This window comes from Mesoplodon bidens, assembly GCF_964165515.1.
Source record: "Mesoplodon bidens genome assembly, chromosome: 7".
NCBI lineage: Eukaryota > Metazoa > Chordata > Mammalia > Artiodactyla > Ziphiidae > Mesoplodon > Mesoplodon bidens.
In genome coordinates, this window is record NC_138164.1 from 13083409 (window position 1) to 13111350 (window position 27942).

Below are 27942 nucleotides of genomic sequence, written 5' to 3' on the forward strand. Positions count from 1 at the left end.
GGGAGAGTCACACAGGAGAGGAGACAAGCAGCCTCAACCCCCAAACAGACGTGGGATGGGGAGGGCCACCTCAGCCTGGTGAGACGCTGGTGGGTGAGAGGGGGCTTCTGGGGCACCTGAGCCCCTTGCAGAAGCCTCTCCTCCCCACGCCCAGGCCGCAGTCAGCCGTCTCCCCTCCTGGCTCACAGCTCTGCAGAGTGAGGTCACTGCTGAGGACGCGGCGAATGAATGTCAGCCTGTGCTCCAGGCACTGAACCCTGCCTGTCTCTACATCCCCAGCGGGTGAAAGGAGATGGGTTGGCGGCGGGCTTGGTGGGCTGTGTCCCACTGTAGGCCCCACTGTGCCCTGGTACCAATCCCAAGGTGGATCCTGGTGCCCACACCCTTACCCACCCCCCCACCGTGGCCCGAGCCTTCCCAACTGGCTTTTCCTGTTCTCGGCTTTGTGTGGTGAAAGTTCCCCAATCATACCCACATTTTCTCAGCTGCTGGGCAGCCTCCAGCCGGCTTGGTGAGTAGAGGCTGGGGCGTGTGGGAGGGAGCACCCATTTACCCTGCTGGAAGGGCTAGGGCTTAGCTGCTTGCCAACTGGCCAGTCAGCAGGAGTACTGGGCTTACTGGCCCACTGACCTCACTGTGGGACTGTGTCTGGGGTGAGGCCACAGCTGGGCTGGGCTGCAGTTCAGGGAATCAGACTGGCCAGAAGGGACCACTGACATCGTGGAGTCCCGCCTGCTCCCTTACAGGGGAGGAAAAGAGGGCTCGGGAAGGGGAAGTGACCTGCCAAGGTGCCAAGACGAGCTCAAGATGGAGCCGGGCTAGAAGCCAGCCCTCCTGACGCCCTGCTGGGTGTCTCCTGCATGGTTCTCCCACCAGCCCACAGTGTTCTCTGCCGGGGCCATGTCAGAACCCCCCAGACCGGCCAAGGGGACGGCTGGAGGGGTGGGGTGGTGGTACCCCAGGCGGACCTTGAAGGGCTGTGTGGACGTGAGCGGGCATAGCGAAGGGGACCGTTAGGGAAGCTTTCAGAGCGTGGCGAGGGCCTAGCTTGGAGGGCCAAAGATATACTTCTTCAGCAGGCCTGTCTTGAGTGCCTACTGTGTGCCAAGCACAGGGGATACCGCAGTGCCTGGAGAGACCTGGCCTGTACCTTCTTGAGGGGAGGCGTGAGGGCCAGCATACTTCACTGACCATGGTCTCGGGACCCTCCAGAAGAGTGTGGCCTGCTCACACCTCCACCACGCAGAGGCAAGCATAAGCCCTGAGTTCCCAGTCTGGAGCAGCAGACTCCCTTAGTGGGGGGGCGCGTTTAGGCCATCCCTCGGGCTCTGGGTCAGTCCAGGGCCTGACACTGATGTTATTGATGGCAAGTAACTGAGTGAAATAAGAATGGAAGGACGGCTGATGACAGAGCTCAGGGGCGAGCCCACTGGAGTGAAGGACTGAGCCAAGTTCAGAGTTAAGGAAAAGCTCAAACAGAAACCACTTGAGATGGAATAAAGCAAAATCGGTAGGGGGACTAGAGGGAATTTATTCATTCATTCGATGCCACTGATCACTCCCTCCCTCTTGCAAATCTCTCCTCTCACGGCTTCCAGTGCCATTTGTCTGGCCACAAATACTGACTGAGCACCTACTGTGTGCTGGATAATGGGCTAGGCGCTGGGGCTACAGGGATGGAAAAGACACAGACGCTGCTCTGGAGGAGCTCACCGTCTGGCAGAGGAGAAGCCAGAGGTGTGAACAACCACATCCCCAGGCAGAAAAGAGCCGTAATAGGGTTGGGAGGATCAGGGAAGCTTCCCAAAGGAGGCGGCCTGAGTGGGATATCCATCCATAGGTGGAAAAGGGGCAGGGCCTTCCAGGGAACCAGAGGAACAGGCGCCTAGACATGTAGCATCTACGGCTCTGTGCTCCTTGGAGGCTGGGACTGAATCGCTCATTGACGTGACTCTAGGGCTGATAATAGACTCAGAAATTGATACATAAATGGGAAGAGGGAGAAGGAAACAGAAATCTGGCACGTTCTGAGGAGGGGTCCAGCCTGACCTGGTTGGAAGGCCTCATGTATGGAGAGACGTGGACAGAAAGGCAGGACCCAGGTGATGAGGACGTCAGATGCCAAGTTAAGACATCCAGACTTGATTGTGAAGGCAAGTTAGAGCCAGAGAGGCTGAGCCTTGTGCAGCTGCCTTGCTGCGTAAGAGGGGCCAAGCCAGTGCACCGCAGGGCCCGGGCCCTCAGCCCTTCCTGAGGGAGAAGACAGTGGAGGTGGCCATAAGGATGGCCACTGTGGGCCCCGGTGCTCTCCCAGCACTTCCTCATCCGTCATACCATTTGGTTCTCCTAGCAACCTGTGAGCTAGAGAGGACTGGATTATCCGCCCCATTTATCAGACGAGGGAACCGAGGCCCAGGAAGGTGAAGCAGCTGGTGGTTCCTCTGCTGAGCCCCTGCTCAAAAAGCAGCACATTCAACCCTCATCAAAAATAAGGGTGTGGACGGATATTTACTGCCATGGAGCAACACTGATGATATATCACTAAGTGAAAAGACAGTTTATGGAACAGATTACGGTATGGTTCTGATTTTGTTTAAAAAAAAAAAAAACAGATGGTTACCTGGATATATAGAGAAGGATGTAAAAGAGAACACTTCCTATCAGATGATCAGTGATATGTCTGAGTCGTGGGACCATGGGTTGTTGTCATTTTCCTCTCAGAATTTTAAGTATTGCCCACAACAGTGTTTCTATAACAAGCAATTATTATTTTAGAGTCAGAATTTTTAAAATAATGACTACTGGAAAATAGAAGACCAGCGCACAGGGAGTTGGGGCGGGGGCTGTGGCTGTCCCTGACCGCCCTCTGCCATCTCCCTCGACCAGGCGCCCACACCCAGGTGGTCCAGGTGAACGACTCCATGTACGGTTTCATCGGCACGGACGTGGTGCTGCACTGCAGCTTCGCCAACCCGCTGCCCGGCGTGAAGATCACCCAGGTCACGTGGCAGAAGGCCACCAATGGCTCCAAGCAGAACGTGGCCATCTACAACCCGGCCATGGGCGTCTCGGTGCTGGCCCCCTACCGCGAGCGCGTGGAGTTCCTACGGCCCTCCTTCACAGATGGCACCATTCGCCTCTCCCGCCTGGAGCTGGAGGATGAGGGCGTCTACATCTGCGAGTTTGCCACCTTCCCTGCCGGCAATCGAGAGAGCCAGCTCAATCTCACTGTGATGGGTAAGCTGACCTGACCACTCCTCTCTGCTTGGGTGGGGCCTGTGGCCTGGGGGCTTGGCCATCTTCAGTGACCCCAGATGCTCTCCTTGGGTCGGCATGCTCCCATGCTCTGGACGTGGCACTTCTGGTCCCTTCGAACCAGGCTGTCTCAGTTCACTAGGGATGGGGGCTGGGCCTTCGCTCTGGACAGAGCTGAGGATCAGTATTCAGGTTGGAGCCCCACCGTGGGGCACTTTCCAGGTGGCCAGGAAGCAGGCAGACGCCATGGTAAGGGAGAGAGCCTCTTGAGCACAGCAGGACTCCAAGAAGACTTCCACTTGACAAAAGGGGATACAAAGACTAGAGCAGGAAGGCTGTGGGTTAGACCCGAAGAGGTCCCTGTGAGAAGTGCTGGGAGGGGCTTTGGTGAAGCATAGCTGAGAGGCATGGATGGCCAGGGTGACCTGAAGCAAGCCTGGCAGGTACCTGCCCTCCTGGCCTGTGTGTCCTTGATGAGGCAACAGAGCCAGACTCACGGCTCTCTCTGGTTCCCCGCAGCCAAACCCACCAACTGGATAGAGGGCACCCAGGCAGTGCTTCGAGCCAGGAAGGGGCAGGATGACAAGGTCCTGGTGGCCACCTGCACCTCGGCCAATGGGAAGCCTCCCAGTGTGGTGTCCTGGGAAACGCGGCTGAAGGGTGAGGCGGAGTACCAGGAGATCCGGAACCCCAACGGCACGGTGACCGTCATCAGCCGCTACCGCCTGGTGCCCAGCCGGGAAGCCCACCAGCAGTCCCTGGCCTGCATCGTCAACTACCACATGGACCGCTTCCGGGAAAGCCTCACCCTCGATGTGCAGTGTGAGCGGGGCGGAGTGTCGGAGGGCTGGGTCTCCCAGGGTGGGGCAGGCGCCGCGGTCCCCTCACACCACCCCCGCCCTCGCCAGCCCTCCCTCCTTTGCTTCTCACCTCTCATCACTCTCCCCACCCCTCCTTCCCTCACCCCCTTATCCTTCCTCTTTTCCTTCCTCCTCCCTCTCTCTTTCTGGGGGTGCTTTGTCCTCCCCTCCTCTTCCCCCTTTGCCCACCCTCTCTTTCCCCCTTCCTCGTTCCCCTGCTACTTCTGCTGCGAGGGTCCGTGACCTCCACCCTCCCTGTCATTCTCCCCCCTCTTCCTGCTGTTTCCATGTCACTTCCCCTTCCATCCCTTCCCCATCAGAGCCTCCCTCACCCAAGTTCTGCTCTCCTGACCTCACCCTTTTCAAACATCACCTCTTGTCCCACAGACGAGCCCGAGGTGACCATCGAGGGGTTTGATGGGAACTGGTACCTGCAGCGGATGGATGTGAAGCTCAAGTGCAAAGCTGATGCCAACCCCCCAGCCACCGAGTACCACTGGACCACGTAAGTGCTGCGGGGCTGGCTGGTCGCTTTGCCAGGAACCTTGCTGGTCACAGGGAGGCCCACCCACCCCACCTCCAGAAACCTTGGGCAGAGAGGAAATGAAGGTCTAGGCTCAGGTTGCTCGGTGAGAAGGGGAGAAGGGCCATGAGAGACACACACACACACACACACACACACACATACACCCCCTTGTTTGACAGCATCAGGGTCTGTGGGACAAACCATTCTGCCAGGGGGGCTTCCCTCGTGATCTGCCTTCCTTCTGCTCCCTAATAAAGAATGTTGTGGTGATTCAGTTTGAGTCACTCCCACCCCAGCCCCCACTATTTATTTTTATCGAGGTGTCCCCAGGGAAGCTGGCTTTCTGGAGCATCCCAGATCTTTCTTTGTTCCTTTTCCTTCTCTCCAGCACCCCCAGGTTCTCAGGGAAGAGGCAGCCGTCAGCCCAGGATGCCTGCGTTCATAGTGTGCTCGTCCCAAGGCCCATCCTCCCATTCTTGGCTTCGTGGTCTTTGGGCCTGGACCTCAAACGGTCTAGTCTCACCACCCCGCCAACAGCCAGCTCTGATGGCCTGAGCCAAGGCTCCTCCCAGAGAAGAGCTGGATGGAACACACAGAAAGCAGAAAGACAGGGGCGTGGGGAAGCTAAGAAGCAGGTTGACATGGGTGGCCAGAATACGGCTGTCCAGATCGTGTCTACATTCTTTTTCTAGTGAGTAGAAGGCACTGACATACCTTAGCTGTTTGTTACCATCCACTTCCTGGAACCAGAAGTAGTTCTGAAGGTGCGAGTGGGCAGGGCCTGCTTGCCAATTTCAGCTCCGGGTCCAACAGAATAACAGTTTTGTGGCATGGAGGATCAGGAGGAAGGAAAAGGTCTCCTGTGTTCAGGAACCTTCTAGGACTCTCCCCCTGTGAAAAAGACCTGTGACATGCCCAGCAAGAAAATGAGATGGTGAAATGGAACATAATTCCTAAACATGGGTCACATCTCATTACCTGAGTAGCTTGTTAAAATTCTAGGCCAAGACCCCAGTGGTGCAGCTTTAGTAGATTTGGGGTGAGGACCCCAGACTGTTAACCAGCTACCCAGGAAACCGAGGACCAACTACCAGGAACCAGTGTGGTGGAAAGAGCACTGTGCCAAGAGTCCAAAGCTCTGGCTAGAACTCCAACTGTCACTTTCTAGCTATGTTTCCTTGACCTTGAACCTTGTTTCTCTACTGTTAAGTGGAACCAGTATCTCCCTGTCCTGTCTGCATGTCAGTGCTGTGATGAGCAAATGTGAAACACTGAATGATACAAAACTGCCAAATGCAAGAGATGATTGTTGTTTTTTATTGTTTTTACCCCTTCCGAGACAGATGCTGCCTATTAACTCAGCCAAAGGGCTGATGGTGTTGAAGTCAGGTGGGTGACACAGGGGCAGCTTCTTGGGGCTGGAGGGTCATAACCCTCTGCCTTGTCTCCCAATCCCTGCAGGCTGAATGGCTCCCTCCCCAAGGGTGTGGAGGCCCAGAACAGAACTCTCTTCTTCAGGGGACCTATCAACTACAGCCTGGCAGGAACCTACGTCTGTGAGGCCACCAACCCCATCGGCACCCGCTCAGGCCAGGTGGAGGTCAATATCACAGGTAGGAAGCTGCAGCCTTCCCTGCCACTCCCCGCCTCTCTGCGCCCACTGCCTCTTCCACTGCCAGCATCTGCCACCTATGGGCTGTGTCACTGTAGGAAATTTGCGTCTCCTCTCCCTGCTTCTCTGGTTCTCCCTTGAGCTCTGGCCATTGGTCTTGCTTTGCTTTTCTATTTCCTCTGTGAAGGTTCTGTGTGAGACAGGGTGACCCCCCCACCTCCAGTCAGAGAGGGGCAGGAGGGATGCTCCAGGAGGGAGGAAGGAAGCGCTGTTTACAGCAATGTTGTTTTGGGGGTGGGCGTGGTTAGAGCCTGCCCATGGGTCGCTGACAACACACCTGTGATGCTGCCTTGGTGGGGTAGGCTTGAGGAAGGAGCTCATCTCCTCCGAGCTTTGCTCCTGCAGTTCAGGAAACCTGTGTGGGCTGGAGGGCGAGGCTTACCTCAAGCAAAGATACAGAGGGAAAGCCAGGATAGAGCCCAAAGCCATGGTGGTTTGTGTGCCCTGCAACTGAATTGCTATTTTCCCTGCATTTTTCTCTCTCAGGGCAGATGGGAGGGAGACTCAGCCTCCTGACCTCTTAGAGCAAAGGGAACACAGGGGCTGGGATGTTCTGGGGGAGACATCACATGGAACGTGAAAGGAGCATGGGCTTCCGTGTCAGACAGCTGGACAAGCCCTCATCTGTAAAACGGGCACAATATGACATGCCTTGAAGGCTTGTTGTCAGAATTTATATAACGTAGGCCAAGTACCTAGCACAGACCAGTGTGTCAATAAATGGCTCATGTTCTATGGTTACTATCTTGTCTCTGTCATTATCATTATTAATGGAAAAATCAAAACAAGCCAATAGAGGGGTAAACTACCATCACAACTTTGCAACCAGGGTGTCTTTAACCCTGTATCTGAGCTAGTTCCAAGGTGAGAAAGTGACAGAAAGACCCTCCTAGGACAGGAAGTGACATCATGCTGCTACTGAGCTGAACAGGAAGTGACCTCAGGGAGATGTTGAGCTAGGTTCAAGGATATTGGAAGTTGGGCAGTGGTTCCTGGCTCCAGGCACAGAGCTTGGGCAAGTCCTGAGGATTCATTAGCTCTGAGGCTGTTTCTCATAAGTGGGAGACCTCACCTGTGGGTACATTCAAGGCACAGCTGCTGATAAAACAGCCCAAAGCTGTCCAAGGGCTGCACCTATCTGTCCTCGGGGCTGTTCTGTCACCTCTGTCACCAGAGTTGGGAGGAGAGTGGGGTCACTTGTCACTTGCTCTTTTCTTCAACTCCCTACTCTTGGCTCTCGGACTGGTTAAGGTGGTAGAAATGTCAGAGGGAACACACAGTTTTTCAAGGCATGAGCCCGCTTTGTCCCCCTTTGCCTGGCAAAGCGATAGAGCTATTATTTTCTACTTAACACCCCCCCCCCAAAAAAAAAGAAGTGTCAGAGGTGGAGCCTGGGGAAAGCTGAGACAGCCCCTCCCCCCCTCTAGGGTCTGGGGGTTCCCACAAGTTGGCAAGGATGGTAAGGCCACTGTCACACACTTCTCACCCCCTGGAGAAAGTCTGAGCAAAGCTCGATAAGAGCCTCCTAGGCGCCTGAGCTCTGGCCGCGTGGCACAGGAGGGTGAACCATGTCATAAGGGAGCATGACCACCTGAGGGGATGCAGGTCATGTGAGCATAGACTTGGCCTGAATGTGTTCACATACTGGCTCTTCCTGGCTGTGTGGCCTTCACCCCTCTGAGCCTCAGCTTCCTAGTCTATAATACAGAGATCATCATACTTATCTCAGGCTTCTTTTGATCACGCCAAATCCGTATACCACGGCCTAGCACACAGCGTGGACTTCGTGCATGGGAATACCTTCACCCAGCAGTGGAGCACCAACGCCACCACTGCATCCCCCTCCACCACTCAGGCTCTCTGGGGAAACTGCTGATTGGGAAATCAGGGGCGGAGGCCAAGAAACCCGGGAGCAATGACCTCCCATTGATCCTACTGCCCGGCATGAGCGGACCGGCCAGAGGCCCACTAAGCTTACGGGGCTAAGTGGTACTGCCCTACCCCACAGGCAGGGCCGGGACAGGAAAGTCAGGGCCTCCCTTCCCCCAAAGCCCAGGAGAATGCAGGTCCACCGTGAGTGCAGGACTGCTCATCAGGCGGACACAGCAGGTCCAGGAGCAGGGAGGAAGGAAAGGGAGCAACTTCCCAGGCCCAGGCTGGGAAAAGAGAGGGAAGGAAGGAAGGGAAACCAGCGTGGAGGTGAGCCACCTCCTTGGGCGTGTTTGCTCCAGTGGTGCCCTCAGTGGGATCTGTGGTCAGGCCTAGGTGGCCTTGGGGGGAAGGTGGGCCGGGGCCGCCCATGGCTCCAGCTGGAAGAGGCATGCGGTGTGTCCTCGCGTGCTCCCCAAATACAGAGCGGGATGGGGGTGGTCACCAAAGCCACACACATGGGTGGTGAGAAGGGCCTTGTGTAAGGGCACTCTGTCGTTGACAGCCCAGTTAGGCAGGAGCCAGGGAAGTGTGATGCTCCCTGAATCACTGATGGGCCCAGGAGCTGTTTCACTGGCCGTCCCGAGGGAAAGTCTCTCAGCCCCCTTAGGAAGACTCAGCCAGGCGGCCTGAGCCTTTTCAGAGCTGTTCGCTCTGTTCGCTCTCGTACTCATGGGCAATTTCCGCGCAGCCACCGACCCCACCAGCCTTCCTCCCGCATCGGCTGGTCTCCGGGGGGCACGGCCATGCCCTGTGCTCCAAGCCCCGCTGGTCTGGAGGGAATGCATGAACGAGATGGATAAGTGGAAATTTAATTTTTCATTCTGGCCATCGTACAGGTAATAGCTTTGCCCTGGGCGCATCTGGTGAGGGAAATGAAGAGCAGGGCAGAGGAAGGCGTGCAGCAGGGTGCGTGCCAGAGACACACGTGTGTGCAGGGCACGCGTGCACAGGGCCACTGCACCACCTGCACAGACACACTTTGGCACAGGCTTCTTGGGATCGCAGATCCCAGAGGAGGTGGCCTTTGAGTTGTTCCTCCAAGGATGAGTGGTGGGTGAGCGGCGATGGAGGAAGTGTGTGGGAGGAGAATGGCTGGGGCCGAGGGGGCGGGAACTTCCTCTCTCTTGGCCGCGGGCGGCCTCCGAAAGCAGCAGCGTGGCAAGGAGGGTGGTTGAGACTGAGCGCCTGGGAGGCTGTGTGGATGGCACCTGGGGGACCAGTAAGGGGCTGTATATACAATGAGTGTTTTTCTAGAGGGAAACGACGGGTCCAGGCTATGGCCGTGCGACTGACAGCAGAAGAGACAAACCCACCGGAATTTGCAGATACACTTCACGGGGCCCGGGCCCGCAGAGAAGCCCATTTCCCAGGGGCGGTTTCATGGGGTTGGCCCCTAGTCACAAAACAGACCTGTGAGCTGCCCTCCGTCCTCCCCCTGGGGGCAACGCTGAGGGCGGGGAGGGCTGCGAGGGTATGGCCTTGACCAGACTAAAGAGGCCAGAGAAGGCAGCATCTGCCCCTGGGATGGGTTTGTCCGGAGAAGAGTGTCCAGGGCACTCCCAGGAGCCGGGCAGGAAGGCCAACCGGGGTGCAGGGTGTCCCCGGTTTCCATTTCCAGCGCTGAGCCGGCTCAGCCATCGGGGGTGAAGGCAACAGGGTCTGCGCTTTAGGCCGGGAGTCCTTCAGACCAAGGGTTGGTGGGGCTTGGAGGTCCATCTGGAAGGGAGGGCTGTGTGAGCCTGCGAGCGTGCGTGCCCGGGAGTGAGTGTGGGCGTGTGCCTCTGAGCGTGTCAACGTGCACAGGCAAGCAGGCGAGCGATGTCTGCGTGCTGAGTGTGCAGAAGGGGCCCGCAGCTGTGCTGTGGGCAAATGTGGCCGCCTCCGGGCCGCCCGAGGAGCCTGTGGGGAGGCAGCTGCGTCCACACCCCTGGGAGGATTCAGTTCCCCTCCACCGCGATGAGGCCCTGCCCGCTGGTCTGCGCAGTGCACGGCTGCTGCAGCTGCAGGAGCCGGAGAAGGGCTTCCCAGAGCTTGACCTCAGGCCTTCCCCCTTCCCTGGGCCCGCAGCACTGCACACTGGGAGGTGTAGTTCTCACAGCTTCCCGGCCTAGGCTTCTGGTGCCAGAGCACTGCCTGCCTGCCTGCGGAAGCAGCAGGCGTTAGTTTGTGACGCCCGAACATTCTCTTTGACCCCAAACCTCCTCTGGATCCTAGAGCCAGACTAAACCCTAACCCTCACTCCACCTCCGATCCATCCAAAGCCCCCGTACTAGCCCACCCACCTCAGTCAGGAGACCCCCGACCCCAAAGGAATGCGGAGCCTCCACTGCCCCAGGGTCCCAGCCAGCCTGCCATCCCCGAGGGGAGGCTGCAAGCCTTCAGCAATGGGGCTGGGCTGCCCGCTTCGTAAGAGGAAGTGAGGGGAGCCGGCTGGTCCCCCACCAGGAAGCGCAGATGACCCCACGGCCCAGCTCTTCTCTCCCACCAGCTGCGGCCTTTGAGGCTCTGCTACTGGCACAAAGACAGGAGCTACTGGCTGAATGTGACAGCTGGAGGGGTGGAAGGGGAGGGCGCTCCGTTCCACACCAGACAGCCACCTCTGCTTACAAATGAGTTAGGTCCCCACGTGCACTCCTCCTGCACCCTCACTTGGCATCTCCATACAAGTCTGTGTTGCTGGAAGGTCATCTTAACCGGTCTTCTGCCTCTAGGCAGGCTGGCCCTAAAGTAGACAAAATAACCAGGGTTCCCTTTGGTCCCAAAAATCTCCAGGGAAGAGTAAACATACTTAGGACTCAGGTGGGGAAAAGGTAAACAGAAGGCCCTAGAGAGGAAAGAGACCCAGAGGCTCACCTCTGAGACATGGCCTTGCCTTTGTAGAATTCATTCACCAAATGTTCTTGAACTCTGGCCACGTGCCAGGCCGTCTAGGTGGCGGGGGGTACGTCAATGAGCCAAAGTCCCTGTCCCCGTGGAGCTTACGCTTTAGCACAGGAGGACAGACAACAAATAACAGATAAAATACGTTTGAAAAATTATGTGGTCATTTTGAAGGTGATAAGGAAAAAAGAAAAGCAAGGTGAGGGGTTCACAGTGCTGGGGGTGGGAGTTCGTGAGCTGTGATTTTCGATAAGGTAGTCAGGGGAGGCCTTGGTGAGAAGGTGACCTCCATGAGAAGTTGGAGCCAAGCCCCGAAGGCGTTGAGGCAGTGAGCATGGGACACTGGGGGGGAGGAGCTTTCCAGGGCGCAGAGCCGCCAGTGCAAAGGCCCTGAGGAAGCTGGGAGTGGAGCGAGCTGAGAGGAAAGCAAGAGATGAAGGCAGAGGCACAGATCATGTAGAGCATTTTCAGCTCTCAGATTTAGCAGGATCTTTGTGGCTGCCATGTTGAGAATAGCCTGTACAGGAAAGGAGTGGGATTGGGGAAGCCAGTTAGGCAGCTATTGCAGCAATCCAGGGGAGAGAGGACAGTGGCTGGGATCAGGGTAGTAGTGATGGAGATGGTGAGAAGAGGTCAGGTTCGAGATTTACTTTGAATTCGAATTTACAAACTAGTTGGGACAACAGCCACTCTCGTGAAACAGGCAATACGGTAAACTCTACCATACTGTGATTAGTGGGGCCCAAAAAATTCAGTCTTGTCAAGTGAAATGTAGGAGGGATTTACTTCTCCTTGGGTCTCTGTTGCTACAGAAAGCATAAAAGTAAATATAGTTGAACTAATGATGTACACAACTGGAACACACTGAATTGAGTCCGTCCCAAATTATCATGACACTGCCACTTCCTCAACCCCTCTCCCTGTTCCTGCAGAAGAAAAGAACTTTAGCCACTTGAACACTGGCAGGAGGACCAGAGCCAATCATGGTAGGTCCTAATTTGCATTTACTGCAGGTTGTTCTATCAGGCCTTACTGTAATATGTCAGTATATGATTAACGAAATGGAGTAAGCTATTGTTTATACCAGAATAAAAGCTGCAGACCACTGGTATGTAAACATTCTAAAGAGAAAGAGAAGTGTGAGCTGGAGAAGAGAAGGCTGCACAAAGAAGGAGCCGAAGCACTGAAATAGGCAGAAGGAGACGAGGAAGGGCATTCCTGGCAGGGGAAACAGCATGAGCAAAGGTCTGCAGTAAAGAACCTACTTGGGGGCTTCCCTGGGGGCGCAGTGGTTGAGAATCCGCCTGCCAATGCAGGGGACACGGGTTCAAGCCCTGGTCTGGGAAGATCCAACGTCCCGCAGAGCAACTGGGCCCGTGAGCCACAACTACTGAGCTTGCACGTCTGGAGCCTGTGCTCCGCAACAAGAGAGGCCGCGATAGTGAGAGGCCCGCGCACCGCGATGAAGAGTGGCCCCCGCTCGCCACAACTAGAGAAAGCCCTCGCACAGAAACGAAGACCCAACACAGCCAAAAATAAATAAGTAAATAAATAAATTTAAAAAAAAGAGTCTACTTGGACGGCAAGAACGGTGAGTTGGCCAGACCCAAGATCAAGCTGCGTGATGGAAGCTTTGAAGACCAGACTGACGTGGTCCAACAGGCAATGGGGAAGTCATTGCTAGTCTTTTGAGAAAGGGAGTGGTAGTGTCTACACAGTGAAAATTAACCTGGTGGCTGTGGATGGAGTGACTAAAGGTGGGGCAGAGACCAAATGAAGGTGGGAGATTCACGGATCTACTATAAAAGTAAAACCTGGTGTCAAGTGAGAAGCTATTGAATAGGAAAAGTCAACAAGATTTGGTGGCAGATTTTGACCCAAGAGATGGAGAAGGAAGAGTCAAAGATAAATAAGATTCTAAACTGGAAGAGCAGACAAATGGTGGTGGAGCTGTGGTGTTGAGTGGAGTGGGTCTGGAGGGAAGACGGTGAAACATGGTGGGAGGGATGGGCCTTGAGTGGGTGGAGAGAATTCCAAGTGAGGTTGTGCCAGATAGAAGAGTGTTCAAAGTGTGTCCCCAGATACTTCTCCTGTGAATGGTCCTTGAGTCAGGAGGGTGGGGTTTGTGTTCCAGTAGGCTGGGAAACACTGTGTCTTCCTCTTACAGCTCACAGCGTGCATGAGAAGATGAAAGGGCTCTGATGCTTTGTCTCCACCGACGTTTCCCAAAGCGTTTGACCCCAGTATTTTTGCCAGCCCTCTGAGCCAATGGCTTGAGGTTCCATGGCCACAGCTTGGGAACTGCGGTCCCAGAGGCCTTTGGAGATAAAGCCCCAGAGCTGGGGGAGAGCTAGCTACCCGAGATGGTTTGGAGAGCCAGCAGGGTCAAGGTAACTCATGACACTGAGGCCAGGTCTGTCCCTAGGACAGAAAGCAGAGGGTAAGGTCCAAAGATGGAGACCCCAGCCAGGCGGCTGGAGCAGAGAGAAGGCCCAGCAGTGCAGTCTGTGGACAGAAGGCTCCAAAAAGAAAGCTGAGGGTCACGGACTCCTTGTATTTATTGGAAGGCAAAGGAAACGTCAGAGAGGAAGGGCAGGTTCCTCCACCTGACGCCTTTCTTATTCTGCTGGCCTCTCCAAGTCTTAGTCATCCTTCAAGGCTTGGCCTAAGTCTTCTCTCCTCCAAGAAGCCTTTTCAAACTCCAGGCCACAGGACTTTGCTGCACTGCACTCCTGAAGCCCTTATCAGCCAGCGCCCTTGATGTCCACATGCTGCTTTGCCTAAGAGTGTCATTTGGTTCCTCAGCTGGGCTGTGAGTTCCTTGTATCCTGTGACTAGCGAAATAGATGCTCGGTACATGTTTGCTGAGTGGATGGGTGGGTGGGTGGATGGAGCGGTGAGGAGGCAGGTGGCAAGAGGAGAGAGCACGCAGGTACGGGGTAAGAACTGAAGAGGGAGCCAGCAGGTTGAAAGTACAGAGGCGGCTACGTTCCTGCCAGCTGCCTCTTGGGCATTTCTTGTGGCAACATCTCCCACCTCGCGGGGAGCAAGTGTGCAGCCCTTTTCAGGGCGGTAAACAGATGGGACCTGGTGAACCAGGAGAAGACGCTTGAGGTTCAGGAAGACTGTTCTGGAAGTGGGCAGTGAGGACAAATATTCAATAAATATTTATTGGGCAGCCACTCGGTGACCTGCACTGAGTACACAGTGGTGACAAGTGGGAAGCTGAGTCCCCAGTGGTTGTGCTTCTCTCTGCCAACTCCCGCCCATGGAGAGGCCCGAGCAGGAGCCTCTGGGTGGTCCCAGCTCAGCCATGCGATGCAGGCAAATCGCCTCCCTTCTTCGGCCCCCGCGTTTTCATTAGCCCTTCCAGCCCGAACTCGTGGAAGGCCCCTCCTCTTCTCTTCTAGAATCCTTGCCCTGCTCCCGCTGCAGACAGCACCCCACAGGTTCACACACCAGACCGGCTCCACCTCTGGGAGGAGGGACTGGTCTCATAGGAGGAACAGGATTCCCACGGAGTGAGTGAGGCTGAATCGGGGAGTGAGCTGGCAGAAACAGATTCCCAAAGGCCAGAACATATGCCCAGATTGACCGCCTCTCTTGGCCTGAAGAGAGGAGGGCTGAGAGCAGCCGAGGTCAGCCCTCCAGGCCTGCCCTGGACCTGCCCACCGGCTCCTCCTGTCCAGGGCCAGCCGTGGTCTCCGGTGCCACCCTGTGGTGGTGCTGGGAACCGCCTCCCTCAGCCTCACCTGGGGACCCCTTGGGCCTCTGGCCCGGCCCCACTGGCAGACAGACACCCGCCCAGCCTTCTCTCCCCGCCCACCCACTTCCTTTCTCTTTTCACCTTTTCTGCCTCCTTGTTTCTGCTGTGTCCTCAGTGTGTACATATTTGTACACACGCGTTCATCACATCAGCACGTGTGTGGGCCGGTCGTGGCAACAAGGGTGTATGCCGGCACGCGTGCTCGCTTGTGTATACTTGTCATCTTTGCTACTCACGTACTCTCACACTCCCTTTCTGCACAGCCATGCTGAGCGTCTTATGCTCATAGCCCAACTTGGCTGCACCCTGGCCCCCACCCTGCCCTGCAGGGCCAGACTGCAGCCAAGAACCACAGCCCGGGCGTCTGGCACTCACAGGGCATCTACGGGGCCAGCACCTTGGAGCAGATGAAATCAGGCGTGGGGCACCCGGTCTGCTCCAGGCTCCGAGTCTCAGAAGCCAATGTGTGGTGCTGGGGCGCAGTGACATTTGCACAGGCTTTCGGTGCAAGAGAATCAACGATGCGTCATTGGCTGATGGCCTCGGACAAGTTATTTGACCTCTCTAAGCCCTGTCTCTTCATGTGCTGGAGGGAAATTAATAGCATACTTACTTCACGGGGTGTCATGGCGGTGACTGGCGTCTGCTGGACCCAGGGTCATGGGTGGGCTGGCTCCACATCCAAGGAGAAAGTCAGCATGGGGGCTCTGGGGCTACAAGGCTGTCTCTGCCTCTCCCTGGCCCCAGCTACCCACGCTGCAGCGTGTTGGGCTCCTGGATGGGTGGGGTGCTGGGGGGGCCTTTGGAACTGGAGCTGGCCTTGGGCCCACTTCCTGGCTTTCCCTCCCCTGCCACCCCTGCTGACTCCCCAGGAACAGACACTGACACTGTCCCCCTCCATCTCTCTTCCTCACCCAGAGTTCCCCTACACCCCGTCTCCTCCCGAACACGGGCGGCGCGCCGGGCCAGTGCCCACAGCCATCATTGGGGGCGTGGTGGGGAGCATCCTGCTGGTGCTCATTGTGGTCGGCGGGATCGTGCTGGCCCTGCGCCGGCGCCGTCACACCTTCAAGGGTGACTACAGCACCAAGAAGCACGTGTACGGCAATGGCTACAGCAAGGCCGGCATCCCCCAGCACCACCCGCCCATGGCCCAGAACCTGCAGTACCCTGAGGACTCGGACGACGAGAAGAAAGCCGGCCCCCTGGGCGGCAGCAGCTACGAGGAGGAAGAGGAGGAGGACGGCGGAGGGGGCGAGCGCAAGGTGGGCGGCCCTCACCCCAAATACGACGAGGACGCCAAGCGGCCCTACTTCACGGTGGATGAGGCGGAGGCCCGTCAGGACGGCTGCTACGGGGACCGGACTCTGGGCTACCAGTACGACCCTGAGCAGCTGGACTTGGCGGAAAACATGGTTTCTCAGAACGACGGGTCTTTCATTTCCAAGAAGGAGTGGTACGTGTAGCCCCGTCTGCAGAGCCCCTGCCCCAAGCCCACACCCGCACGCCCCCTGCCCGCCCCCCACCGTCCACTGCCCCAGGAGCTCGGCAGAGACTCACCCAGCTGCTCGGGGTACCTGGGAGCCCAGGGCACGTGACCTGGCTTTGTTTTGACTTCCTCCCTGCTCCCCCATGGTGTGTGTTCACTGTGGCTTTGGTGTTGCTGGTACCTTTCCTCCCCTGACCCCACCTGCCTCCCTCCGCAGGGAGCCCTAGTCCCGTCTTGTGTACCTAGATGTCCCTCCGGGGTTTGGGGAGCCAGCCCTCCCCTGCCCCCAACACTGGAATTTGTCCGTGTCCTCTCTCTGCGGGTGGAGGGCCGAAGGGGCTCCAAGAGGAGAAGCCCCCTGCCACCAACCCCAGATGCTGCTCCTTTTTCCCTGGAAGAGGGAACCCGGCACCCCCTCCCCCATCCCACCATGAGCTGACCAGCTGGAGTTCGGACCCCCGGTCTAGGCAGCCATTGCGCCCAAGGGGTAGGGGAGGGGGGGTGGCTTTTCCGAAGCACCCAGGGCTGTCTTTGTTTGTTAAGTGAATCAAGCTGAGGTCTCCACCTGAGGCCTTGGGCAGTGTATTTTCCTGGCAAGGTTAGTTTTACAGTTTTTTTCCTCATTGGCCTCCAGGGAGTTAAGGTGGCCCAGCTCTGGTGTGTCCCTCCTCTTTACCCCAGTCTGCTCCCCACATAGCAGGACTCCAGGTAGACTCTGGCCCACACTTCCATACACTTCTACCAACACATACGCACACTTCATACACACACACACACACACACACACACACGCCACTCGTGTCTACCCCTGTGCTCCCCCAGGGGTCACATGCCTTACCCAGGCTGGACACTGCCCAAGGCCCGCCTCTCTGCTCCACCTCTCCGCCTTCCTTCAAGCTGAGGATGGGGGCAGCCTTCAGAAGCGTCCAGGGAGAGCTGAGACTAGGCCCTTCGGTGCCTCCACCCTAGCATCTCAGGCTGGCTCTGAACTGCTCCTTATGGAAGTTTCTTGAACTTCTCCCTATCTATCAAGTGCTACCAACTCTTGGTTTTCTTGGGGAGTCAGAGCTGGGATCCCAGAAGGGAATTAGATCCAGGAGCTACGGGTGAAGGAGGATCAGTGCAGAGGGCACCGGAGAAGGAAGCCCGCACAATAGGAGCTCTGCAAACATAGGCTGATAAGACTCTGCAGAGCGCAGGTAGCTCCTGGCCCACAAAGGCCAATGTACCTGCTCCGGGCCTGCCAGAAAGTGCGAGGGGAACGGGGAGCCGGAGATCCTGAGTCTGAAGCTCCCGCTCGCCACCCTCCCCGTCCTGCTTCAGCTATCCCTGGTCTCCATTCTGGATGAGGTGGGGAACCCTGGAGAAGCTTTCCCTTTGAGTTGTGGATTCCCTTCATGAATGGGGCTCTGGGTTCCTGTCAGTCACCCGAGACGGATGGTCTTCCCCAGGATACCATGGAGGAAGGCCCCTCCCAGCCCCTTCTTTGCCCCCCCAGCCCCAAGTGCCTCAGTTCCTCCATTTGCCTACCCCATCCCCCCAGCACTCTAGATGGGAAAGACCCTGGGATGGGAGAGGCAGGTTCATACCTGCCCATGAGGATTCCAGTGAACTCAGCCCAGGGTGCAGGGGCTCTGTGGGATGGCAAGTGTTGGGGGGGAGGAAGGCAGACCACTCTGTGCCCCACGGGCACCAGCCTACCCTGCCATAGGCTTCCCAAGGGAGCCCCCAGCCTCCCGCCCTACTCCTCCCCTCCCTGGTGCTGCTATGGAACCCCCAGCCAGCTCCATCTCTGCCCTGGCAACCCTGGACCCAGTGGGCCAGCTGGGTCATGCTCCTCCCCCAGCCCCCACTGCCCTAGCCCCAGCCCAGACCACCCAGTAGCCACGTAGCAGAAGTCTGAAGCCATGCCAGCCCTGGGGCAGTACTCCCCTCTCTTGGCATTGGGAGTACTGGATGGGGTGGAGTTGGGAGAAACTTCTGGGGTCTTTCTAGCCACAGGGCAGAGGGGGTGGAGGAGCTGGGCTGCATCTCCCAGCAGTATTAGTGTCCCCCCCACCCAGGGCAGAGGACCTTTTCCATGTTATATCACTTCCCCATCCCACCTCACACCACCCTGGCCCCTCTGCTTGGTCCCATTGCCCCCAGGCAGGAGGAAATCCCAGGGGCCTGCCTGATAGAGGCATTCTCTGTCCCCTTGAAATCACAAGACTGAAAGGACTCTTCCTCTTGTGTCTCCCTTATCTGCACTGCCACCCCTCTTCCTCCTTATATGATGGACTTAGGAGGCCCCCAGGCCTAGCCAAAGCACTGAGTCCCCCTTAAGGCACCTCCAAGCCCTCCCCTCCAGCAAAGCACAAATTGTGGGGTCCATGCCAGATGTGTGGGCCACGTAGAAGGCTCCTGCCTTGGCAGGGACCCATCAGCAGCACGCCCAGCAGGGCAGCTGCTACCCGGGGCCAAGAGTCGGCACGAGGCCGGGGTTGGCACTTGGGCCTGGGGTGACAGGGTTTTCTGTGCCCCAAGTTTGTGGGGCGGTGGGCACTACTGCTGGGCCCATAGCCACAGCCGCTGGCACAGGGGAGGTCTGGCCCAGCAGAGAGACGAGGACGTCTTGCTTCTCCATGCCCCCAACATGAGCTGAGCTTCTGCCTTTGCTGGAAATGAAATAAACTTGGTCTGCATTGTGCCAAGGCCTCCCCACTTGTCATCCTGCCTCTTGTTGCCCTCCCCGTCCTTGCCCGCCCCCCCACTCCACCAATACCCCTCTTTCCTTAAGATTTTGATATTGTTCTAATGTGTAACAACCCTCTGAGTCCCCTTGGATCAGAAGTATCTGAAGAGCAGCAGCGTGGAATCAGGGAACACAGGCACGCACGTGCAGCCGCGTCAGGCCTGGCCCGTGCGTGCACGGGGGCGCACACCCCCCGACAGACCCAAGCACAGGTGCCCCAGCCCCACAGACATGCCAAGGGGCTGGGCTGGTCCTGCTGAAAACCCTTCAGGAAAAACTGATTTCCCAGCGCTCGGGCCATAAGAGAGACTCACGGGGGCCCTGTTTCCCAGGCATGTGCCCCCATGCCAACCCCCTCCCATGTGCCCGAGTCACTGGTGCAATAATTTTTCTGCCGTCCTCCAAGCAGAGGAATCGGGGATCGTGTCAGGTGGTGTGGGCAGCTCACGTGGGAGGAGGGGAGAGCTGCCAGGCCTCCCGGGGGCCAGACGGAGACCTTCTAGGCCTGACTGCCACCGGGAACCCTCAGGTGGGCCCCACCAGGCCCCAGGCCCACGGGGAGACGTGCCCAGGCCCCTGTGCCGTGGCCCAGGCGGCGAGGGCTTCTGGGACCTCGCTGCTGCCGCCCGATTGTGAGGCCAGAGGAGCCTCTGCCCCGCCGGTGCTGCTGCTTCTCTGACTCCTGCTGTGAGGAATGGGATTCTTGGCCGGAAACAAACAAACAAAAAAAATGGTTTTCTTTTTTTGTATAAATGGAAACAAAATCCAGGAGAAGCTGCCCCCTCCCCTCCCCCCGGAGTGTGATGCACAACCTTTGCTTCAATTTCTTAGTCACTGTTTTCGTCTTTGGTCCCAGGGACGGCCCAGCAGATTCTCCTGGTTCTAACCCAGGGGGTGTTTGCATCACCCCCTTTTACTTGTATAAAAAAAAAATGATGGGTTGAAAAATGTACTGAGGAAAAAAAAATGTACTTTTTTATAAATAAAGTCTTTAAAACAACCCCGGTTGCTTCGTGTCCCTCGGGAGCTGGGCCCTTCCCCACGGACCTGGGGGCAGGACAGGGTACAGCGGGGATGAGCCAGCGCCCTAGTGCAAGGAAGGCAGCCTCCACCCCGGGCCCCGTTCCCATGGCTCTGGAACACTGACTCAGACCCCGCAGGAGCCCCCTGCCCAGGCCAAAGGAGCCCCAACCCGCCCTCTCGCTGGAGCCCCAAGGGCAAACGTGAGGGTCCTGCCTGAGTCCTCAGCACAGCTCCCGGGCTGCCACTGATCCGCCTTCCACACAAGTGGCACCACCGTGGACAGCAGCATCGGGAGGGGTTGGCCGCTCAGACACAAACAGGGAGCCCTTCAACATGCGGCCTGAGAGTCTGGGGACCAATGGTGCAGAGGGAGGGCCCTGTGCTGGCTAGAGTCCCCGGCCCTCCTGCCCCAGAGCTCCTACTCAGGCCCCTCCAATTCCCCTCCTCACACCCCCCACCCCCCCACTGTCCCGTTCCTTCCTGCCAAGTCCCCTTCTGTGGCGGTTTGGAGAAGAAAACCAGCAATGTCACACCTGTCATGTTAGACAGATCCCTGGGGACAGGGCAGAGACAGGAGCTTTATCCTCTCATCTTTTTGGAGGATACTGCCGACTGCATCCCCTGCAAGCTCTCAGAGACCCCGCCCCACCGCCCAGGGGGCTGGTTGGAAGGAAGGTCTCCTAGTTCCTTGGATACCTCGCCCCTCCCCACTCTAGCACCATCTGCTTCCCATCTCCTGGGCTGGAATGCAGGACAAATCGATCCAGGGGTGGCAGTGGCAGGGGCTTCAGTGACTGCCCCCTCCCAGCCATCCCCAGCAGCATCTCCTTTCACTGAAATCCACACCATACACCCCTGAGAAAAGGGGATGGGGACGCTGGAAGCCTAGGTGGCTGCCCAGCAGCAAGCCCTCCCGCCCATCTGGGGCAAGACCACGCCCTCCATACATAGGACTGGGGCGGAGCATGAGAAGCCAGCAGCTGTTGGCAGCTGGCTGGGTCCCTCACTGGAAGGTCAAACCCAGCACCTTAGACTGTGTTTGGATGTCGAGTGAGATGCAAATTGGTTGTTTAAGTGGTCACTTCCTCAGTTCTCCAGGCTGTCCGTTTAAGTTAATTTTTAATTTGCACAGGCAATAAATGCTTAATTACATTATTAATATATTGGAAGAGAGCGATGGACAGAATGTCCTAATTGGCATTTAACTAGAGCGTTCCGGCAAATTAGCCAAGACTTTCTCCAGCAGCCGAAGGAGGGCAAGCCAATTAGTCCCAGGCACAGCCTCTCCAGGCTGGAGAAGCCAGACCCAGCCCCATCCCCCCAAGATACCAGGAGGCCGGGACACACGTAGCTTTCTAGTTGAGCTAGGCTTTGGAAGAACCTTCTGCTAGTTAGGCTACTTCTGCCCAAACGTCAGCCCTTGCCCCTGTGCTCCAGCCACACCCTCAGCAGAGCAGAGGACCAAACGCTGGATGGCTTGGAGACAGGATCCACCTGAGAGGCCAAGGTCCCCCTGGGGTGTGCCCACCATTGCCTTACCTCGACTGTGGGCCCAGAACTGAGATAGCTGGGCAGCCAAAGCTCCTCTCTGGATACCCAGGAGTCCTCTCTCCCATCCTCCTTACCTTACCCTCTGCAGATGGTTAAGGGAATGAACTTGATGAATTGAGGGATTCATTTATCCACTCATGCATTCCTTCATTTGGCCACCCTGGGCCAGGCACTGTGCGACCCTGTGATAGTCCCACCCAGGGTCCCTGGTCTCAAAGAATTCGGAGCCTCCAGGGTCCTAAACCCCAAAACGGTACCATGCTGGCCATGGACTGAAGCAGAGCTGTGTGTAAAGTGCCATGGTAGCACAGAACGGGAATGACTAATTTTGTCTGGGAAGGTCTGAAAGGCTTGATAGAAGAGATGAATTTTCCCCTGGGCCTTGAAGGACGTGTAGAAGTTCCCCAGACCAAAGGTGTGTTAAGAGTATTCCAGGACGACTTGGAATTTAGCATCTTATATTAATTCTTCTAATAAAAGAGATCATTCTAGTCCAACACACTCATTCAGCACGTGGAGAACTGGAGCCTAGGAAGAAAACTAAGGTTTGGTAACCAGACCATCAGAAAGCATGTGCTAAACATGCTCAAGGACAAGGCCATGTCCTGAGAGCAGTAGGAGGAGGAGGAATCCAGGGGAAGGGGTGGCACCAGCCTGACTCCCTTGGGGGTATACTAGATGTGACCCAAGGCTCAGTCCCCCACCCCCGCCCCCGGCCCCAGAATAGGACAAACACCCATGGGGTGTAAACTGGGCTTTTGGGAGCCGCACTTGGTGTTGAGTGGAGCCATCGGTCAGACAGGGGCCATGGGGAAGACTTCCTGGAAAAGGCGGTGTGATTCTGGTCCCAGTGCTGATGTAGTTTTTTCCCACACCACCGAGCAATCAACTCAATTCTAACAGTATTTACCTGGAGGTAGCATCCGATCTCACAGTTAAGGGCTCAGTCGCACAAGACCTCTCCCACTTCAGCTGCTAATCACGAGTCCAGGTTGTTACTTGTGCTTCTGACTGGCTGGCTATAAATCAGAGGTCCCCACGACCCCCTCCCTGCGTTCGATTAATTTACTAGAGCAGCTCGTAGAACTTAGGAAACCGGTTTACTCGCTAGATTACTGGTTTAGTGTAAAAGGATCCCACTCAGGAACAGTTAAATGGAAGAGATGCAGAGGGCGAGGTATATGGGAAGGGACGTGGGGCTTCCATGCCCTCTCAGGGAACTAGCCTCTCCCAGCACCAACCTGGAAGCTCTCCAAACCTGTCCTTCCGGGTTTTATGGAGGCTTCCTCACATAGGCGTGATCCATTAAATTATTGGCCATTAGTGACTGAACTCAATTTCCAGCCCCTCTCCCCTCCGCAGAGGTCAGGGGTGGGGTGGAAAGTTCCAAACTTGGTTCATTCACCTGGCACCCAACCCCCATCTTTAGGTGCTTTCCAAAAGCCAGCTCATTAAGATAAACTCAGGCGTGGTTGAAAGGGATATCCTAAGAATGACAAGACACCTCTCTCACTCTTATTCCTTAGGAAATTCCAAGGGCTTTAGGATTTGTGCCAGGAACAAGACGAAGGCCAAATGTACACTTCCTGTTAGAAGTCATAATATCACAGGTGGTACCTGCAATGGTTTTGAGGAATGAGAGGCACATAGGTTGGTGGGAAAATGGAAGAGGAAAGGGCTCTGTGAAAGCTGGAGGGGAGCAGCAGCCAGACCTGCTCCTAGACTCCCTCTGCCCTCTCCCCACAGCCAGACACTTCTGGGGAGCAATGCTTGGGCTCCAGCTTGGTACTGGCGTATAGGGCCCCCAAACCCTATTTTCTGCCTTGGTTTACAGGCCAGACGGCAGAGCCAGGCCGAATCCCAGTCCCCAACCCCAGCATCAACTTCCAGATGAGAAGCTGGAAGCATTGCCCACTTCCCTCCCTCCTCTCTGCCAGCCATGCCTTCCCTAGCTGGAGGGCACCCTTGCTTCACGGCCTTGGGCCACATCTAAGCTGGCCCTTCTGGCCCTGCTGCACCCAAACTCATCCTGAGCTAGGAAAGGTATAGGAATGGCCTTGCTTGGCTCAAGAACCAGCCCCAGGGCATCATCAACACACACCGCAGGCTCCATTGAGCCAGGGAAATAAACCCTGGACACACAACCCAAATCACCTGGGGATTTAAAAAATCAAATATCCAGGCCCCACCCCCAGGCCAATAGGGTCAGAGCTGTAGGGTTGGGACCCAGACAGCTATATTTTCAACAAGCTACCCAGGAGGTTCCAGTGAACAGCCAGAGTCAGAGCCCCCGGGGTGGAGGCTGAGGCCATCCAAGGTGTCAATCATGAGGAAGAGGCACGTCATGAGATGGGAAACAGGGACTGAGGGGTGGGTAGTCAGGTGATTCGGTGAGTTAATGCACATAAGAGTTTGGGTGCCAAATATGCCCTGTATTGTCACCACCATCAGTCATCTTCATCATCGCCATCCTCATCCCCCCTGAGACGGGATCCTGGATGACAGTGACTGCAATGGAGGCCAGTCCCTGGAGGCAAGTAGGGGGCCAGGATGGAACCGCGCTTGTAACACTAATGAAGCAGGTTTTCTGGGTTTAGAGCATTCCTGAGCGCTTGGCCTCTGGGCACCTGTCAGAGGGAAAGTGGGATCCTGAGTTAAAAGCTCAGGCAGGCAGTCTCGCAGGCCCGCCCCAAATGGGGATGTTGCTCCATAGTGAGACCACCTTAGAAGAAGCAAATGGGGTTTATGAAGGACAGCGATAGTCCCCTTAGAGTCCAGTTAGGAAGAGGAGGGGGGACCCTCGGAGAGAGACAGAGAGGGAAGGTGGCACACCCGGGCCCCGTATGCCCTTTCCTCCTTGCCCAAGGACTAGCCAGAGGGCCCCTCCAGAGCCTTCTCTGAGGAAGGTATTCCACTCCACAGGGAGCAAAGACCTTTGGGGGAATAACTGACTCACAGACCGGCAGGCTGGGGTGCCCTCAGCCTGAACTCCTCCCACCCACTGTCCCCTCAGTTAGTGGCCAGCTCACCTCCATGGGACCCTCAGCCTCGAGAGAGCCTCCATGGATGAGAAAAGAGTCAGCAAGTGATAGAACCACACAAGCTGCCTTCTTACCAGGCTGTAAGCCCCTGGAGGGCTGGGATCCCATCTTATTCATCCTCAGCACCCAGCCCAGGGTGGACAGTGTAGGTGGTCAATAAAGATTGAACCAAACTGAACTCATCCAAGTGAGAGTCAAGAGATCTTGCAGGTGGTATGGCCCAACCTCCCCAAGGCAGGGCTGTCCTCCAAGCATCCCAGGTGCCTCTGGAGAGGGACACCGCACTACCTCTAGAGCTAAGCCCTAGCATCAAAGGGCAATTTCCCTATTCAGACAAAATTGCCCTCCCCTAAGTTTCACACATTGGTCTAGGTATTTCCCTGAGAAGCTACATGATCTGGCCTTCCTAGGACGGTCCTTCAGGTATTTGGAGATGATTACTCCTGGCCCAACCTCTTTTTCATATGATTCTCCCTCTGCTCTAGTCATCAGGCCACTTACCAACACATCTGTTACGAACCTGGACTTAGGAGTCCGGCAAACCTGGGTTCAAGCCTTGGCGGAGTTGACTTGATGTGAGTTGACTCACATCAAAAATCCCCGTTATCTTTGGACTTTGGGGGGTCATAATGTATCTCTGGAGGTTCACTGATTGTAACAAATGCACAACTTTGGTGAGAGATTCTGGTAGTGGTGGCTGTGAATATTTGGGGGCAGGGGGGTATATGGGAATCTCTGTGTCTTTCAATTTTGCTGTGAACCTAAAACAGCTCTAAGAAAAAAAAAGTCTTTAAAAAAAAAATCCCATTACTCCAGCTATTCCTGAAAAAAACCCATTACCAGCTCCCTCCCATTCTGAGGGCCAGGGAATACATGCTGTTTCCAGGAACTGATGGGACCAGCAGGCAATGGGGGTGGAGGGGTGGGAGACTATCTGCATGTCTTCCCTGAACCTGGTGTACTGTCTCTTACTCTGTGGCACGGCCAACACAGCTGACCTCGTGGTGATGGTATGGAACACAGAGGGGCTCAGTCGTGGTGGTTAAATTTCTGGATGCATGGGTGGATGGATGGGTGGATGAATAAACCTTTGAGTCTTTTTCACGTGTGCTGCCTCTGAGCAGATCTCTCTCAACTGCACTTGGGCTGCCTATTTTTCTCCTAAATGCGGCGCTTTTCATGTATCTCTGCTCTGTTTTATCTTAATGACAAAGTCAGCATTTCAGCCTGTTGGGATCCTTTCAGATGCTGGTTCTATCATCAGTTGAGTTCACACTCGACATCTATTGAAAACCTGGTAAAAGGAAAGAGGCAGGGCCTTAGGGTCCATTGATCTCGATTCAATCCCTAGTCCTACCACTTGTCCGCTGTGTGAACCTTAGGCAAGTTGCTTGCTTTCCCTCAGCTTTATTTCTCAATCCATGTGAACAGACTGCTGGGATGAATAAAGATAGTTATAGAGAGAGAAAGTTAGTTGTAAAGCAGTTAACAGTGACACCTACCGCAGAGGGCTGCTGTGGGGATTAAAGGAGAATCATCCCTTTATAAAGTACTTAACACAATGCCTGGAACAGAGTAAGTGCTCGGTTAAGCTAGGATAATATTAGCTCTTACTATTATTTTCACCACTGTGCAACTGCCCTTAGCAGCAGCAAATTGCAGCATGGAAACAGAACCTGTCATAGAAACCACATCAGGCGCTAGGACTCTTGCCAAGTCCAAGTAGAATCCCAGCTCTGTGGCTTCCTGGCTGTGGGGTGACCACCCCCTTAGTTCCTTTCTCCCTGATTTGCATCATCCCACGCAAAGACCCACCAGTTAGTGGGAGGGACATAGGTATCGAGGGGCTGCGATGTGTCCCTCAAGGGCATGGCCTTGGTGGGGATTCCCATGCTAGGCCACTGCCGGGGGGTGGGGGACTGGGGCCAGCTGTGGGAACATGAGGCCACAGTTACTCCAGAGCAAAGGCTTCCAGCATGCCCTCCAAAGTTTCATCTTCAGGAATGCCCCAGTGCCTCCTGAGGTGGGAGGCAAGAGGCTGGGTCTCAACTTTCCATTGTTTTACTTTCCAGGATTCTGTGTCAGGTTTTAACCCTTTGTTATTTTTAACTTAAAAGAAAATTGCATTGCGCTTCCCTGGTGGCGCAGTGGTTGAGAGTCCGCCTGCCGATGCAGGGGACACGGGTTCGTGACCCGGTCCGGGAAGATCCCACATGCCGCGGGGCGGCTGGGCCCATGAGCCATGGCCGCTGAGCCTGCGCGTCCGGAGCCTGTGCTCCGCAACGGGAGAGGCCACAGCAGTGAGAGGCCCGCGTACCGCAAAAAAAAAAAAAAGGAAAATTGTATTGAGGACTACAAACAGTAAAGTGTCAAATCTTAAGGGAACAGCTCCATATTTTTATAACCATGTTATATATATACACCCACGTCATCAGCCCCAGATCAAGTCACGGAGGCTCGCTCAAGCTCCCTCTCAGGCAAACACCCCCATTCTGGAACTTCACATAAATGGAATCATGCAAAGTGCGCACTTACTTGTGTGTCTGGCTTCTTTCACCCAATACGATGTCTATGAGATGTATCTGTGCTTCTCCTCGCTGTGTAATATTCTATCGTGTGAATTTGCCACAATGTAGTCCTCTATTCTGTCACTAGTGAATATGTATGTGGTTTCCAGTTTGGGGCAATTATGAATAAAGTTGCTGCAAACAGTCTTGTATGTAACTTTGGAGCACTTAACACTCATTTCTGTTTAGAACGGAATTAGGATTGATAGATACAGCCAAACAGTTTTCCAGTTTATGCCCCAGTGTAAGAGGGTTCTGATGCCTCCACTTCCTTGCCCACACTTGGTATCATCTATCCTTCTAGGTTTAGCCATCTGGCAAGGGCATAGGGGTATCTCGTGATTTAATTTGCATTTCCCTGATGACTAAGGATGTCAACACTTGCATATGACTATCAGAGATTTGGAGTTCTGAAAGGGTCCTAGACTTAACAAAATGTTTTTTTGAAAATCCATTGTCATGCATTCCCTGGAGGATGGGTTAGTGTCCAGCCAGCCACTCTGTGGTCTTCTGGGGACAGGTCCCTGTTCTAGGTACCTAGGAGGCCCTGGGGAGGCGGGGACAGGACAGGTAGAGCCAGAGGAGGAGGGAGGATGGTGTGTGCTCTGGAAGAGTCCCGGAGTAGCAGGAAGGAAGGGCCAGCCAT

General features: G+C 55.8%; 1 protein-coding gene across 1 annotated transcript in view; it reads left to right on the forward strand.

Moving 5' to 3' along the window:
- NECTIN1 (nectin cell adhesion molecule 1) overlaps positions 1–20124 on the forward strand; it is a 68501-nt gene extending 48377 nt beyond the window's left edge. Inside the window, exons 2-6 of the mRNA XM_081239646.1 lie at positions 2887–3237; positions 3775–4077; positions 4503–4620; positions 6103–6254; positions 15810–20124. Of these exons, the coding sequence (XP_081095772.1) occupies positions 2887–3237; positions 3775–4077; positions 4503–4620; positions 6103–6254; positions 15810–16357 (1472 nt within the window). The 3' untranslated portion in view covers positions 16358–20124. The remainder of the gene's footprint in view (positions 1–2886; positions 3238–3774; positions 4078–4502; positions 4621–6102; positions 6255–15809) is intronic.
- Positions 20125–27942: the final 7818 nt, after the last annotated feature.